At 36.3% G+C, this 18,234-nt stretch overlaps 1 protein-coding gene across 1 annotated transcript in view; it reads right to left on the bottom strand.

Moving 5' to 3' along the window:
* Positions 1-2,928: 2,928 nt before the first annotated feature.
* TMEM30A (transmembrane protein 30A) overlaps positions 2,929-18,234 on the bottom strand; it is a 33,958-nt gene continuing 18,652 nt past the window's right edge. Inside the window, 6 exon segments of the mRNA XM_010999191.3 lie at positions 2,929-5,585; positions 7,967-8,173; positions 8,856-9,002; positions 10,048-10,135; positions 12,857-12,964; positions 15,203-15,310. Of these exon segments, the coding sequence (XP_010997493.2) occupies positions 5,392-5,585; positions 7,967-8,173; positions 8,856-9,002; positions 10,048-10,135; positions 12,857-12,964; positions 15,203-15,310 (852 nt within the window). The 3' untranslated portion in view covers positions 2,929-5,391.

Raw genomic sequence — 18,234 nt, 5'->3', positions numbered from 1 at the left:
TTGAAACTCACAGAACCGTACCCTACAAGAAGACAACTAAAGTTTACTGTATGATAGTCTAAAAGACATTTTTTTAAAAGACAGCCCAAAAGGATGGAGAGTAAAGAGGAGACAGAAAGAGGAAAAAGCAACTTGAGGAGATTTCTGGAAAACAGAAAGCAAATGGGATAGGGCTGAGAGGAGAGAGGAAACTGCAATCTGAAGGGGGGATGGATACCAACGAGAAGCATATTGATTGGTTCCAAAATTCCTGGAAAGCTCAGATATGAAGGTAAAAGTTATAGTAAAGGGTGAAGTCAAGGTATGGGCCTGAAAATGACTAGTTGAAAATTGTTTACAGCAGAACAGTCAGACCCCAGAGATCTCTGTGCTATCCCTCAGCCAAACACAATCTCTCACCTCCATCACTGTCTCCCACAGGTGAAAAGAGAATTTTTATCTGGAAAAAGCAACAGGAGACAACCAGGCGTAAGGCACATGCAAAGGGCCGGGTCTAGGGAAATAGGTGTCAAGTGGAGAACAGAAGCTGTGGCGGAAGAAAAGGCAGAAGCAGAGTTCAAAGCAGGGCAAGCCAGACCCTCGTCCAACCCCTTCCTTTTGCAGAAGACTAGAGAATTCTTGCCCAGAGAGACTGAACAGTCCCACAGAAAAGGCCTCCAGCCAAATGATGGGCTCCCTGACAATCACTCCCTAATGCAGTGTTTCTCAAAATTCAGTCTACCTAGAGTTGCTGACCTGCCAACTGTTTATTACTTGTCTAAGCATTTTGTCACGAGCAGGAACAAATAATTCACTGAGTGGCATTTTCGAGTAGCACTGTTGGTGAAGCCTATCGCTTTCAAGCACTGCCCACAAGCAGATAGCTTTCAGGGAGTCTTCAGTGTCCATTCACGTATGACAGAGCCCTGAGACTAGGCAGAGAAACAAAGAAAGTCACCTCCATGAAAAACTGCAAACAGCAACAACATAACTTGGTGCTGAGAGTAGGAAAGAAAAGTGAAAACATATATGCATCCATATATAGCCTCAGAAAAATAAGATATTTTATCTGCGAGTTAAGATTAGCTTGTTTTGGAAACAACAGAAAGGAAGTCTTAAAAATTAAATATTTTAAATACATATATATATTTTTAATATTAAAAATTCAATAGAAAAATAATGTTGGAAGATCAAAATGAAGAAATCTAGAAAGAAGAGACAAAGCACCTGGAGAAAAAGAGAAGAAACTTAAGAATCAGTCTAGGAGGTCCAATATCTGACTAGGATAGGATCGGATTTCTCAAAAGCAACAACGAAAGTTAGAAGAGAGAAGTTTGAAGCAATGCCTTCAAAATGCTAAGGGGAAATTATTTTTAACTGAAAATTGTACATGTAGTCAACTATCAGTGAAATGTGAGAGTGGAAATGGAAACTTCAGACATGCAAGGACTCAGAGAATTTGCTTCTTATATACCACTTCTTAGGACGCTTTACGTGTCTTAGAAACCTAGTGCTCCAGTAAACCAGAGAGTAAACTAGGCAACAGCAGATCCAACACAGGGTGACAAAAAGAAGGCCTGGGATAATGGCTGTGCAGTCGGCCAAGAAAAGAACCAGGAGAGATCGGGAGAGAATGGCAAATGCAGAAGGGACCCTTCCAGTGAAAACAGGGAATCAGATAATCCGATAATTGGGGACAAAAACTCTTCAAGACTAGTGATGAGATGATGGTGGACCTGAGAGAGAAGCTAGAAAAATTTTAAGACAGGCTTCCAGAACGTTATGTAAATTTTAAAAATGAGGTGATTAATTCCAGAAAAAATAAAATGATAAAAGTATAATCATGGGCTCTGCTTTGCTTTACTTTATAGTACTTTTATGGTCATAATTAGACATTAACTAATGTGTTTATTAAGTATTAATGGCATAACTATATAATCAGAGAAGGGGAGGTACGTGTTAGTGAAATCATCAGGTAATATTATCAAGAAGACAATAATGTCTAAAGCAGTTAAATCAAGCAATAGCAGAATAGGCATATTATTTACATACACTAAGATAGATACCAAAAGAAACAATTTTTGAAGTCAAAGTAATTGTCTCCAGAAGGTAAAGAAATCTGAGACAGGGACTGCTGTTTTTTGTCATGAGGACTTTAGGTTTTTTTTTTTTTAACATGTACACATTACTTTGTTGAATTTTAGATATAAAAAAGCAAATAAGGTCAAGATGGTCTGATGTGATTTTAGACATGATATTTATTTTGAAATTTCAAATGACATTAGGGGAAATATGATTTTTATGTTTACTGAATGGGTCATGGGCCAAGAAAAAAGCTCTAATACACTTTACTAGATTATCAAACTTCTACAACAAACATTCATGCACCAAATTCTTGTTGAAACAGCACTTCCTTACTCCCTCCACCCTCCCATCAAAATAACCACATTCACAAAGAACAAAACTTGGCGGCTTAACCAACAAAGGATCATACAATAATTCTAAGGCGGTGTTCCCTTGAAGTGGGTGAGCAGGCTGAGCAGCGTCACTAACCCTGCCTCTCAGCGGCTCCTCTTCCCCAGTCTGGCTTTTCACCTCCTACGTGCCCCGCCCACTTCATCAGTTTCATCCTCCCTGTCTCTCTACCAGTTATTCATTTTCTGTTTACCAGAAATTCCCCTTGATCTATAGCAAATTCAGCCTGTCTACCTGTAACTGAGGGGACAATCTGACCACTTCCTGGTAAGAACAAATATTTCTCAGTGACACAAATCTTGCAGTTAATGCTGTCAGTGATTAATATTTACAGAAAATGGTAATCTAATCTAGGCATGGAAATGTTAAAATTTGGACTCAGTGACCCTCGACTAAAATTTAGTACTAAATACTAAATGTCAGCAACAACACTGGGGCACTGTTATTTCAGCAAGACACTTGAATATAGCAAAATTAATTTTGTTCACTTTTATTAATACAGAACATACTAACAGAAAGTTATCTTTTAATACAATCAAGGTTACAAATAAACTGTTACTAACCAATACACAATATTCATTTGACTCTCCTCTTGGCTGAAAACTTCTCCACTCGGTAGTACAGTTACTTTTACCTATTTATTTTTAAGCTGCTTTATAATTTCAAAGACATTTCTTAGCTTTTACTTATTAAATCATTCCTTCAATTGGTAACTTCATATATCAAAATATTTCCTGCAAGTTAATGCATTTTTCAAACTTCCTACTTAACCTAGTTGTCTTAAGATGCAATATGATCCTTTGAAAGTTGAGTATCAGTGTTTCCAAAGATGAGCATAATGCCCGTAAGAAACGTTTTTCCTTCCCCTCCGTCACAGCGGCCGTATGAATGTTCCATCTTCTTCATATTTAGCAACATTCAGAATCAAGTTCAAATGGCAAGAGACAAGGGAGAACTTAGGCCATCAATGTACTTGTAAAACAGACAAAACTCCAAACACATTTTAAGCTTCCGTCTTCACCACAGATGAGAAAGTGTTGGAAGGGCTCTTCAGCTTTGCTTTAGCAGCACCTTTGGTCCCCAAGTTAGAAAAAGAGATGCAGGTTGGCAGTCCTCCTTAAACAGCACAACTCAATCTGCAAAGACTAGCAGAAGCCCCTCGCCCCAGTGATGTATCCCAGAAAATAAACTGCCATGTGCAAGAGGGTCAATTATCAGAATAAATAAATATTCTGAAGGACTGACAAAACAAAGAAAAGTTTTACACAAATAACCTGTGCACTCAGAAATTTCAGGATAATCATACAGTAAGTACCTCATGCAAGTAATATTCTACCTGTTAAAAGTCATTATGAACTACAAGTTCTTCTAACTGAATTTCATGTTATACAAAACTTAAGAAGTGTGGCACATTTCTACTATTAATCATTACATAATTTTTTTGTTTTTCAAAAAAATATATATTAATCAAAATTGATAATTACACAGACCTTTTGATTTAAAATATAACGAAAGGAAACAATTACAGACTCTGAATTCAAACAGGCATTCTTCTATACAAACATGAATTCTTTTAGTTTGAAAAAAAAAAAAAACCATTTCAATGCAATTAAGCCACCTCTGATTAAGATATACATTTCATGCATGTGAAAAAACAGTTCACATTCAAGAATAAGTTCCATAGCAAACAAATTACGCATTTATTCAATAAGGAATATTAAAATAATTCCAGTTAATAGAAAATAAAATAGCTTCAAGCATATATATTATAATTTATCATGTACAGATTCCAAAATCTCCAGAATTTAATTAGGAAATGTAAATATCATCCTAGAAAAACCAACCAAAACAATTGGTGCCGTAATGAAAGAGAATGTGTGTACATATTCATATTTGACCTGTATGTAAAAACTGAATGAAATATAGAGAGAATGAAGGTTACCGTTTTCCAAAATTTCTGCAATATAATGTTAGTATTTAAGTCAAAACACTTACCTGCAAAATAAAAAGTTTGAGGTATTTCCAATGCTGAAGCAAATTTCTGAGTGTTAAATACCTGGGGTATCAAGAAACAGTCTCCTTTGAACATTTACATCTGGTTTACAGTTGAAGCAGATGAAGGTCTGCCAAAAAGTTTTCCCATCTCACCTATTCTTTCATCCCTTATGAAGTGGAAGCTTCACGGGAAATGATCGTATGTAAAAATTCAAGTGAGCTGGGTTTCCTGACTGCAACACCTTAACCCACTGGAAAGAGAAATTTTAAATCCTCCTACCTGAGACCCACCTAACCTCTTCAGACATGAGCATTAATTCCTATGCTGGACAAGTAAGCATGGCCTCTGAAATCAAAGCTAAGCTAGCTTGATACAGAACTGTACTGGATAAGCTGAATACATGAACCACCTCAACAAAGATGGTACTTTAAGCCTTTACACACGACACATGAAAATGATGAAGTGTTTTATTTAGATTTGGTCTTTCTTCATCTTTTTGTAACTCTGAATCCTGAACAGTTAGCAAGTCATTATACTCATACATCTTGTCACTCCTTTCTTCACATAATAGGCACACGTATACAGTATCACATGTCAATATAATATTATCAACACAGCATAAACATTTAAGCAGCAGACGCATTTCACGTGGAAGAGGCTCTATGCATCATCTGGCCGGTCCCAACAAAAAGCACACATCGGGATGCCATGTCAGCAGTTACAGTGTTGATATGATCAATAGAGCTAATCTGTTTTATACCCGTCATATATTTTCATAAGTCATCCGTAAGGAAGAAGCAAAGGACAAAGACTGCTTTTTTAAAAAAAGTTATGTGCCAACTTCAAAAATGACATACTAACCAGACGTCAGCATTTGAAAGCTAGGTTGACTACGACTGGCCTTGATGCACATGCAGTAAATCTGTTTTCAGAATATAAAATTAAATGGTAATGTCAGCAGTATTACTACTGTTTCTGTATTTATGATTAATTACTAGCAGTACAACTCCCAGAAGGAACGAGATGGATCCAATAGCGATGTAGGCAATCCCCAAAAATGGATTTTTTCCTCCCATCCATGAAATAGTGCTCAAGATCATCCGTTTTCGTCCGTCAAATGAATGTACGGGGTAATCTGAAGAGGGTATAGGAAGGCTTTCCAGGTAGAGTTACTTGATTTTTAAAATACAACTTAAAAAGTTGACATTTAATTGTCTGTAATTCATTGGTATAATTCTATCATTCACAGGCACATTACTCACACATTCTGACTCACAATAAATTATCCTGAAGGATCAATTTTGCAAATTAAATGTTTGCAGTAAAGATCAATAAAGTTTACAGGCAAAAACAACTACATTTCAGGGTTATATTATTTCTCAGGTACTTTTGCAATCATCACACAGGAGGGCAAAAGGCCACAAAGAAATGTAATGTGAAAAAAATCTTTCAGGTGAGTAGCAGTGAAACTCTTTGAGGAGGAAAAGCTTGACAGACCAGGAGAAAAGGGAAGGATGAAGGGACTGGAGGTCTCTGTGAGCCCAAACAACAAGTGTGGCAGAGGGTAGTTGCGAGAGCAGGGAGGACTCAGCACAAGGTCAACTGCAGTTCCACACTGCTGACCTGGAGCAGTGATTAAACTCATGGTGTGACACAGAGAGAAGCCGGCTAAAGCAGAGTGGAACTGAAGGGTGGCTCATTAATGAGATTTAAGAAATGGGGCACTGACATACTGGATGAGCTATCCACACGGACCAGTTCTAGGATTTTGGCAAAAGTTAGGGCAGAGGAGCAGACAGAATTAAATCCCTAAGCAAAAGGTTTACGACTTTTTCAAAAGCATCTTTTGAATCAAGTGTTAATTGTTTCTCTAGCTTCTGTAGCTCTCCAGCCCTGCAGATGTGCCTATGACTCTAATGACAGGTTCAACTCTACTAGTCTCTTAAATCAATCTTAAGCTGAGGCAGGAATGATTTTAAGTGTTCTAACTAACCCATACTCTAAGGGGTGTGGTATCAAATCATCCACGCCAGTCTCTATATTCCAAACCTAAAAGATGGGCTTCTGCCTTAATTCTAATACCCAGTTCCCACTTTACCCCAATTTTGATAATTAACCCTTGATGTTTTGCAGGCCTAATTCCTGTTTTATCGATCTTCGAAATAGTCTGCATTCCTCCTGACAGTTCTCTTGGTGCAAATTATCTGTCAACTGAGAACTTCTGAGTGCTCCAAAGGCTTCCCCTGACTGTGCTCTAGGCCACAGGCTGCCCTCTGCTTTGGCTAATGCCTCAGGATAATGCTCTTTCTACCAGCACCGGAGCTGGGTCTGTCCGAAATGGCTTCTATGTGAGCCTAGTTTCAAAAACATGGTCACTTTCAGTCTGTCACTATCTGGTCACAGTCATTTGGGTACTGAGATGCAAAATCAAAAACACTAAAGATCCAAATAGATCTTTATTTTGAAATTATGTCTATTAATTTAAACATTTATTAATCCATTATAAAACTAAAACTATATACTCATAGCTAATTTGGGTTATGAAAAATCAAAAATGCAAAGATCATCAGCAAACATTTAAATGCTAATAACTGAGAAATTTTCATTCATGATTATAGAAGCAAAGGGCTAGAAGTTAAAAGATGCAGGACTTTGTTTAGAATAAAAGTTAGTGCCCAATATTTTCAGCTTAGGAAAGACTTTGCATCCAGGCCAATATGGACTGGTCCAACTACCTGAGTGAACCAGCAAGGGATGCAGCCTACAGTGGTGGCTGATGGTAAAGCCAACAGACGTTGGAGTCAGCAGCTTGATTATGGACCCCAATTCTTCTATTACCTGTGTCACCTCAGGTAAGTTACTTAAATGCTCTATGCCCCTGTATTCCTGTTAACACGGAGATAATACCTGCCTCCACGATGCCTGAATTAAATAATACATGCAAATTACTTGGTATAATGTTGACATACAGTCAGGATGAAATAAATGACATTAATGAGCACTGTAAAGTACACCTAAATTATTAAGGTGGAACAATACAGCTAATGATGAAAGCGGTTTATTATTTGGGACTGTAAACAGAGCGATAAGTACAAACAATTATGTTGATGTGAACCAGCAAACTCACTGATTTTTAGTATCTTACATAAGATACAGTAAAACAGTACCCATCAACACTTACTTGCTAAGGATTAGGTACACTCACTGGCCTTTGCATTAAGCTCAACTACAGTCTCTCTTGTAAAAATATCTAACTTATTACTAATTCTAGCATCTACATTTTAAATAATCTTACCAAATAATATGCTTGAACTCTAGTACAAAATATATGAAAATTAAAGACATTTCTAGAAGAAAAAGTTAAGAGACTTTTTCATACACACACTCACACACACTCTTACAAAAATGCAGAAAGCAAAACTAAAACACAAAGTATCATGCCACATAATGGAGACACAGTTGGACTATGCTCCTTTCAAATCCTATGAATCTGTGCACATGGCCGAAAAAGGATACTGTACGTGATATTCAAATAGTACCGTCCAGCTGGTAATGTTGGATGTAAATCATTTGTCCGCTCTATGAGACGATATAACTTACGAAAAGTAGGTAATGCTGCAGTACGCATCCAAACAATAAAATCCTCATTTATGAACCCATTATTATCTTGGTCAGAATCCAGCATGTATACTGGTTTAACCCAGTTTACAGGCTTTGTTGTACCTTGGAAAGGAGAGGTGGGAGTGGGGAGACAAAATATTAAGTTCTATTAAGAGTTTCACTGAAAATTCACTCTAATAAAACAAAGGTATGCAATACACAATATGAATATTATTCCTATGCTCAAAGATATTATACTCTAAGGTAGTCTCAGAACCTAAACAGAAACCAATTCCTCATGTAACAACTGAACAAATAATTTCAAAGATTTGATGGCTATCTCAGTTGAGGGAACACGAGGAGGCTACTGAGCATATACCAAAAGGCAGATGACTAAGTGAAAAGATATAATGGTAAAAAATATTACACTGTGAAATAAAGGAGGCATAGAAGCAAAAATAAATTTGGGTTTATCATTATAAGTAATTTAAATAAATAAACAAACGAATGAATTAATTAATGAATGAATAAAAACTTGCTTAAAAGAAACTGTCATAATTTTAAAGGATTATGGCTGAAACAATTTTCAGAAAATACCAGAGAAATTCAAGATTAAAAGCATACATTTCCTTTAGAATTTTAGTACATTAAAACACTACATATTTTACCTGACTTGGCATAAGGTTAAGGAAAGTTTTTTAAAAAAGCATAAACTTTTTCAAGATTCTAAAGACAGAAAATTTTAGGTATTTGGTTAAAACACCAAGCCTATATTATGGTTTAGGGGATATTAGTAATATTTTACCTTTGAATCGTTCTTCTAGGGGAATGTCTCCTCCAGGGGGATTTCTGAATTTCACATTTTTATCTGTCCACCAAGCAATACCTTTCTTTTTCAAAATAATTGGCGTAGGATCAGATTCATTGCCAACCAAAAACAATTCTAGTGTATCTAAACACAAGAAAAAGGAGACTCTGCTAAGTATCTACTGAAAATCCATAGTACCTGCTTTACTCTGTGAGAAATGAGGATCCGTATTTGCTCCCCAAAGTGGTTTTAACAAAGTAAGCATATGATGTGCATTTGCTCTTATTCACATGTGAATTAACTATGGTAACTTTATAATCCTAGATGAACTTGTTTTCCCTCAGTACCATTCCTGGTCATTTCCCTACATGGTAGCTGATATGTGATAAGGTCAGATGTTTTAATATCAACCCAGAAAAAACAATTTGCAAGGTAAATCTGCCTCTCCTTTCCTTTAAAAAAATGCATTCCTAAATAGCTTCTGACTTATCAATTTCTCTATCTGCAACGTCCAGTATAGTAATCACTAGCTACGTAGCTACAGAGACCTTGAAATTACGGCTGGTCCAAATAACTATGTTTTATAAGTACATAATATACACCAGACATCAGAAACTTAATATAAAAAATTAGCATATAAAATATTTCATTAATAACTTTTATATACTGAATATCACTTATATGCTGAAGTAACATTTGGGGTATACTGGGTTCAATAAAATACTATTAAAATTAATTTCACTTGTGTCTCTTTTTTTTTTTAATGTGACCACCAGAAAAATTAAAAGTAAATACATGCCTCACATTTATGGTACACATTATATTCATATCAGACAGTGCTGTTCTAAATGATCAACACAGGTCCTTTTTAATGGTAAAAATATTCAGAGTTGGTGGGAAAGGTAGCCTGGCATTTATTTTATCGTATATGAAATAGGAAGTTAGCAAAATGTCTCTGCTTCTTTCTTCCTAGAGATAGAGATTCATTCTTAAAATACAGAATTCTCAAAAGAAAGTCACAAAGCATTATAATACCCCACTAAATAATTGATATATCTATCTTAAAGTTGTTGAATTTCTCAATTTCATTCATGTTTACTAGACTATCAAATCTGTTATAAGATTAAACAAATATTGCTGACTACACATATAATATACATATTTATCTTTGTTTATATCTGTGTCATACCATTAAACATGCTGTTGGCAATAGCTCCACAAGGAGCAATTGGTTTGTCTTCATTTCTCCGATAAGGCTCACATTCCTTACTGGGATTCTGTATTTAGAAGCAAAGAAGAGAGAAATTATTACCCAGGCCTCTGGGAGAACTATGGGTTAGCTCTAATTACTGATTAAAAATTCAATCCCTACATGTTTTTCACTTGCAAGGCACATAAAATGAGTCTATGTTATAAACAGACTATAAACAATACCACATTTAAATACTCAAAATATATTCCTTAATATTACTGCATTACTTTTTTAATGTAACCTTTCTTTACATACATTTCGCCATATAGGTATATGTCAAATTGAATTTCTTTAAATTTTCACATCAACACAGAAATCTTAACTACAAAGAATTTTCTGCCCAAGAAAAATTAAGAAGCAGTCTATTGTCAGTCCAGTTATAACATAAGAAAAGGAATTTTAAACTGGAAGTAAAAAGACTCAAGGTTCTCATTCCAGCTATGTACTGTGTGACTTTGGATCAGTCCCTTGATTTATCCAGGCCTAACTTATAAAATGAACATGTTCAACTAGATGATCTCAAATTTTGTCATTTGAGGTTAAATCCGAGTGGGAGGGCAGAAGGAAGGAGGGAAGGACAGAAGGAGAGATGGAAGGAAGGGGGGAAGGAAGGCAGGAAGAAAAGGAAGACAGAAGGAAGCAGAAGTCTAGTGCAAATTCCTAGAATATACCTATCTTTTTTAAATTGTGTACCCAGACCTAAAGAAAACAAAGATACTGGCAAGGCATTTTGGGCAGCTCACAATGTAATAAAGGGAACAGACCCATACACAACTAACTATAACATGAAGCGTGAGCCATGATAAAGGTGTCTATATTCATACAATATAAATTGACTAAATGTCTTCCACGTGCTTAGGCACTGGCTAGGCCCTTGGTACATGGTGATTAAAGAAAGTTACGCTCCCTGCTCTCATGCACTTATAGCGTACTTGGGAAGACAGATGATAAATAAGTAAACAAATATATAATTACAAATTGCAGTAAGTGCTATGAAAATGCAATGCAGGTAATGAACAGGACGAGCTACTTTAGAATCTGGACATAGTATCACATTAAGTTAAGACCTAAAGAAAGTAGGAGACAGCCATGTGAAGAGCAGGCAGAGGAGAGTTTTAAGCAGAGAGAACAGTACATGCCGTTGAGAAAGAACTGATGTTTCTGCGAAGGTAAAAGGTGAACGCGGTAAGAGTATGGCAATTAAGAAAATGACACACAATGAGACTGGAGAGTTACGCACAGTTCAGAACATCCTAGGTAAACAAACCACTGAAAGATTTTAAGCAGAGAAGTGGTGTCTATTTATGTTTTTTTTTTTTTCAAGATCACTCTAACAGCTATGTAGAAAATGGCCGGGAAAGGAAGAGCAAGCATGTATGATGTGGGGAGACAGTTTGTTAAGCAAAGCAGGAAGTGACTTGGACGGGGTATGAATGAAGTCAATATGTAAAGAGATTATCATGTGTCCAAGGGCAGTAAAGAAAAGGGCAGGCCTGAGATGAGAGGACCTCCAGGGAAGAGTAAAAACCACATTCCAGGCAAAAGAAATGTAAATGCTAAAATGGGCAGATTGCTTGTGTCACCAGGCATGGTTCAGGACCAGCATCCATAGCCATGGTGGCCAGGCCAAAGGAACTTAAGGATAGAGTAGAAAACCAAAGAATCTAAATAAAAGAACTGTAACCAACCACCACTTCTGGGCCTTTGAACACACCCAATCTCTGATCCTAATCAACACATTCTAGGAACTTGGTGAATCTCCCAGAATCACCTTCTCTGGATTTGACTCCTAAAAATTGGATCCTACAACATTAATTCCACATGGACTGAAAAATATTGCAGCCCTAACCAGAATCTCTAAATAGTTTAATTATTTCTTAAGATCCCAACATTAGGAACCAGCAATAAAACCAGTAAGAATAGCCTAGGGTAACTATATGCTTACAAGGACCTTTCTGGTCCCAACATGGTCCTGAATCGCGTTCTAAGAGATTCACTGTTTTCTAAGAGATCCTTAAATTGCTCTGGGACTCTGAAAGTTTGCTGTGTTGGCAGCAATCATATAAAATACCTGGGCACCAACCACTACTATGGAAAGTTGAACAACAGTCAGGAAACTAAGATCCTCTGATCCAAGATTCCCAAACCAGGCTGAGAAAATCAGAGGGGGAGTTTGTTAAAAATAGATATTTTAGAGCTCTACCCCTGCAGACACTGGCATATGAGACTTAGGAGAACTCTGGAATCTATATTTTAAAAAAGCTCCTCAGACAGTTTTTCAGTAACCCACCTTTTGGACTTTACTACTCAGGCTTCCAACAAGTTAAAAAACAAAGAGCATATATGTTCAATTCTAAAACACAATCTCAGAAATTGAAAGTAGCTTATTTATATATTTTCCTATCCAGTGTAATAAAAATGAACAAACCCAAACAGAATATATTACATTACAAGAGTGCTAGACGCATCAGAATTTCATCATAAACAGATTAATAAAGCAAAAATCCCAAGTACTACTAGAAACAAGCAGGCAGTAATGTGTCCTCTGGCTGTAAGCAAACCATAAATCTGTGCAAATTCTAGGGGAAAAAATTTTTTAACTAAAAATCCTCACTAAACAAATTACAAATGGCAAGCAATACTTTAAATTTTATCTGATCCTATTAAATTTAACATTTCTAAGTGAACAATTACCATGTGTTCTTAGTTCATGGATACCAGTTTCATATTCCACCCTTTTACTTACAAGTAAAGCACTAGGATCTCCATTTAGTTGGCTATCATCTCGAGATTTCACATAACGACGATGGTTTTGATAGAAATTAGACAGTCCATAATACATAAACACATTGCCCTAGAGAAACAGAGGGAAAAGATGTTCACAAAGTATTAAGTATGAACTTGTTTCACGCATACATAAAAGCTACCCGTAATTTGGACTTCACTAGTTTATAATTCGTGATAACTTAGAATAGGCACTGGGGTGAATCCCACCAGTACTTCACAATCTAAAACAGTACAAATTGTAAATAAGGTTATAGAAGCTATGTTATAAAAATCCAAGAATAATCTTTGAGAATATCCTGAAAGATTTCAAAGAAGTACTTACTATTTACATTAAAAAGAAAAACTCTCAAGGAATCTATTAGCCTAGCCTGATCTACTTTCAATTTAAAATTTTCTCTAATTCAGTTTGGTCTTCACCCAGTTAGTATCAACTTTGCAAAGGGACAATGGTCAAGCTTTCATTTACTGCCCCAAAGTAAACTGTGAACTTGAAATGGGATATAATAAATTTCTCAGTACGATACTATATTAGTAATTAAGAAATTAATAATAAAGTACCTAAGATAATGAGTCACTATATAATAATCAAGACAAGTACTTGAATGTATTCAGTGGATTCAACCTGAAAATCACATGGGAAATAAAGGTAACCTACATACAATTATTTAGATGCTATGAAGCCACCTTAAACGACTAAGATTTTTAGAAGTAGCAAAAACAGTAAGTTATTTTCTCCTTTCTGGTTGCTACCTCTACCATCTATAATCTTACCCTCGATTAAAAGGAATTCAGGGAAAAAAAGGAATTAAATAACATCTTAAGAATGCTTTGATTTGTTATTTTCATATACACAAACATTTATTTAAAGCTTGATTTTTCAAATATCAAATTATGCACTTCCCCATTCTATGTAAAGAAACAAAGACACTTCATTAATTTATTTATTTGGTTGGGTTTTTTTGTTTATTTTTGGTTATCAAAATTATATCACAGAAACAAAGAATATGCTTAAAAAAAAAAGAGTATCATCTCAACTGAGAAGCAGTACATTAAATTGAATTTATTAACTGAAAAAGAGATCCTTTCAATGAACACTGAGACACAATAACTAACCTAAAGTTCTCTGAAAAGGCTTTAGTCCAATTCAAAGTTTGGTCTTGTGAAGGTGCAAAGAGCTGACAAAAGAATGAATCTGAGGATGGTCACCTTTGCAGAAGAGTTCTGAAATACTAAGTGTTTTTGAACGGAAGAGGAAACTAACAGAGCTTCTAAATCACTACATGCCTCTTCCATGTCTTTAATCCTGCCTGTTCTGACAAAAGTAGAACTTAATGCATTTTTATAGTCTGTCCATCACATTAAAAAAAGAATAAAATTTTAATGATGTTTTAAATGTATATGTATTTTTGTTGAAACAAAAGAACTAAATTCGTCTCTCCTCCCAAATTTATTTTCATTTTTTTTTAAAGGCAGCCTTATTATCCTTCCTCTCAGTGCAAGAACATCTACAACCACTGGATGGCAACCATCTACCAGGGACTACAAAAGTCATCACTATCTTTAAGAAAATCTATTAAGTGTACAAAAATCTAAGAAGTTGGCATGTATCAAAGCAGTTTTGCTTCCTGAAGAATAAAACAATAATTTTTTAAAGCTCCACTTTCAGGTAAAGGAGATCACAAGCTAGTCTTGCCATGCCTCTTCTGAATCTCAACGTCCTTTAGCCTCTCTGCTCAGTTTCCAAGAATGACAGATGTGAAAAGACACACAGACAGACAACACACACACACACACACACACAGATGATGTTGTAACTCTGCTTAAGGTTTTACTAAGCGTTTGCACTTACGGTAATGCACCATATCTGATGAAAAATAATACAATTAAATAAGGGTGAATTAATATTTATTTTACCTAAAGTAAAACTTGTTTAAGTAATAGGTAAGCAAAATAATTTGAGCAATAATTTTAAAAACAAGTAGATGTAGATATAAACTTCATACAAAATTAATTTTTACATTTATAAAATTTTCCAGCAAAAGTATAAAATAGGTTTAAAATTTAGTTTATAAAGTACTAACTACAATAAGCTATTTAAATACATGTAGTTAATTATCAAACAGTGCAATGCAATAGCCAAACAAAACAATCTTCCCCAAAATATATACAGTCCCAGTAAATTAAAGCAACATCTCAAAAAAAAAAAAAAAAAAAAAAAGAAAAGAATTAGTGAAAAAAAATTTGAATGTAAAATCAGTATGGTTAAAAGCATGGCTTTTATAATACATTACTTGGGAATACAGACCTCAAATGACTGTTCCAGTGTGAAGTTAATGGTACAAACACACGGTGTCTCATTCGGAGACAAACATTTATTGCAGGGACTGGAAGGGTCTGTTCCGGTATAATCAATCTGCAAGACAAAAATGTAACTAAGCACACTTCCTTGGAAAAGATACACCGCGAAATAATCTGCTATCAGAGGGAAAAATGAGCCGATGGAGCAACCACAGTCCAGAAAGAAAACTTTTTATAAGGTCGTCTGTGTATTTTGACAGTGTGAGGCAGAAAAAACTGGAAAGCGACCTGTTGTTCTACTGGCTCATCCTTCCAAGTAAGCTCCTCTATTTTTACCAAAAGAAGTACATTTATGCATAAAATCATAAATATAAAATTTAAACTGCATGATGTATAAAGATTTAAAGAGCTATCAAGTCTAAACAATTAAAATACCATAATAGCACAGAAATCAGTAAATCAGTGCTGCTCTTCAATCTTCCAATCATAGATACTTCTCGGTCACCTCGGTGGTAATTTTCGAATTAAAAAATAAACAAACAAACAAAAAAAACTATTAGGTTTCTCAAGGGCTACCAGTTTTTAAAACCTAGTGTTAAATAATAAAGAATCTCTCATCTTCATTTTAGGTCCCTGTCAGGGAGCATCTAAATGCCTTGACACTTCCCTGTTGATAGGACCATATGTGTTTTTGATAAGCCCTGTGATTCACACTAGAGTTTATGTTAAGGAGATGGCTCAGGGTAGCGGCTGGTCACCAGAAAGATGTGATTAGGGCCTTTGGCCCAACCTAACCTCTGGGAAGAGGAAGAAAGCTGGAAATTTAGTTCCATCTGTGGCCAATGTTTAATATGCAACATGAAATCTCCATAAAAACTGCAGCGCTTCCTGGCTGGTGAACCCCCCGACACACTCTGATTCCACGGGGAGAGGGCACGAAGCTCTGCATTCAGGACCCTCCCAGACCTCGCCTTATGTGTCCCTTCGTTTAGCTGGTGCTAATTTCTATCATTTATAGTAGAACTACTATAATTTAAATCTAGCACATTACTGAGTTCTGGGAGTCATTCTAGCACATTATCAAACCTGAGAGAAGTTACAGGAACCTCCCAGATTTATAGACAGTTGGTCAGAAGTGCAGGTGGCCTGGCGACCTCTGAACTTGCAACTGGCATCTGAAGTAAGGGCAGTCTGGGGGAGTGGGGCTCGGGACCACCACCCCCCATCCCGGATTTGTAGCTAGTTGGCCAGAAGAACGGAGAGCCCAGGGATCTGGCTTGCAGTTGGTGTGTGAAGTGGTACTGAAGTATATTGTTGGGGACCATGCCCCTGTAACCTGGGGAGTCCGACACTAACCCAGGGTGGTGTCAGAAGGGAATTGCAGTACACCAGCTGATGTCAGAAGACCTGGCTTGACAGCTAAAATCAGAAATTTTTTCCATTGTAAGAATTTTTCAAATAGATTCTATTTTTTAGAGTAGTACGAGATTCACAGCACAGCTGAGTGGAAAGGTCAGACTTCCCATATACTCCCTACACCTGCACATACACCACCTCCCTTATTATCAGTATCCCCCACCAGAGTAACACACTTGTTACAGATGATGACCCTATAATGATACATCATTATCACCCAAAGGCCATAGGATATCTTAAGATTCATTCCTAGTGTTGCACACTCCATAGGTTTTGACAAATGTATAATGACATACATACACCATCACAGTATCATACAGAATAGTTTCACTGCCTAAAAAACCCTCTGTACTCCGCCAGAGCTCTCTTTCTCTGTCCGTCTCTGTCTCTGGCATTCAAGGACAAGTAATGGACCATAGAGCCATTCGGCTACAAAACACATTATTTATTCTTCAAGACAAGGGAAGAATAACCCCAAAGATGATTCAAAGACCAGCAGGACTACATCCTCAATTCATACTGGGGGAAAAGTCAACAGATCAGATAGCAGCAACCCAGAGCCTTGGGGCAGGACTTCTGCCCCAGTGGGCCCTGAAGGCTGAGCATTAAACCAGAGGATTATTCTCAAGCCTTAAAATGTGATGGTATTTGTCTTGCTAGGTTTTGGAGACTTGTTTGGAACTCACCACCCCTTTCTTCCTTTCCATTTTCTCCCCTTTCAAATTTGAATATGTATACTTATGTCTGTCTCTCCACTGTATTCTGGAAGCACATCTGGTTCCACTGGTTCACAGGTGGAAATTTTGCCTCAGGATTAATCATACCAATATCTGATTAAAATGATATTCAGAAGAGACTTTAGACTTTAGAGTTGATGCTGGAAGAAGTTGAGACTTTTGGGGCTGATGGGATGGAATGAAACTATCTTACAGCAAGAAGGACATGAATTTGAGGAGCATGGGGCAGAATGTATGAACCGAACGTTTGCGTCCCCAAAAAATTCATATGTTGAAGCTCTAACTCCTAATGTCATGGCATTTGGAGGTGGGCCTTTGAAAGGTAATTAGATTTAGATGAGGTCATGAGGGTGGGGACTCCATGATGAGATCAGTGTCCCTAATAAAAAGAGGAAAAGAAATCAGAGCTCTTTCTCTTTCTGCCATGGTGAGGACACAGCAAGTAGGCAGCCATCTGGAAACCAGAAAGAGGGGCCTCAGCAGGAACTGAATCGATCAGCACCAGGACCTTGGACATCCCTGCCTCAAGAACGGTGAGAAATGAGTCATCTGTGGTTTAAGCCACCTAGTCCATGATATTTGAGATATGCTCTATCTCCTTTGGTAAGGTATCTTATTTTTTTAATAGGTTGTTCATTTTTTTTACTGCTGAGTTCCTTGTATTTTTTGGATAACAGTCCTTTACCAGATATATCTTTTTTAACAATATTTTCTCCCAGTCTATGGCTTGTCTTATCATTCTTTTGAAAAATTACAATTTAATGATGAGAAATCCTAATTATCTTTACCTTAATAAAGTAAAAAAAAAAAGCCATCTAGTTTTTATCTCTGAAACTGAACAGTTAAACTTTACATATAAATGTCCAATTTCTTTTTTATTATTATT

The sequence above is a fragment of the Camelus dromedarius genome, chromosome 6, assembly GCF_036321535.1.
Source record: "Camelus dromedarius isolate mCamDro1 chromosome 6, mCamDro1.pat, whole genome shotgun sequence".
Taxonomy (NCBI): domain Eukaryota; kingdom Metazoa; phylum Chordata; class Mammalia; order Artiodactyla; family Camelidae; genus Camelus; species Camelus dromedarius.
This window is presented reverse-complemented; position numbering and strand designations above follow the sequence as displayed.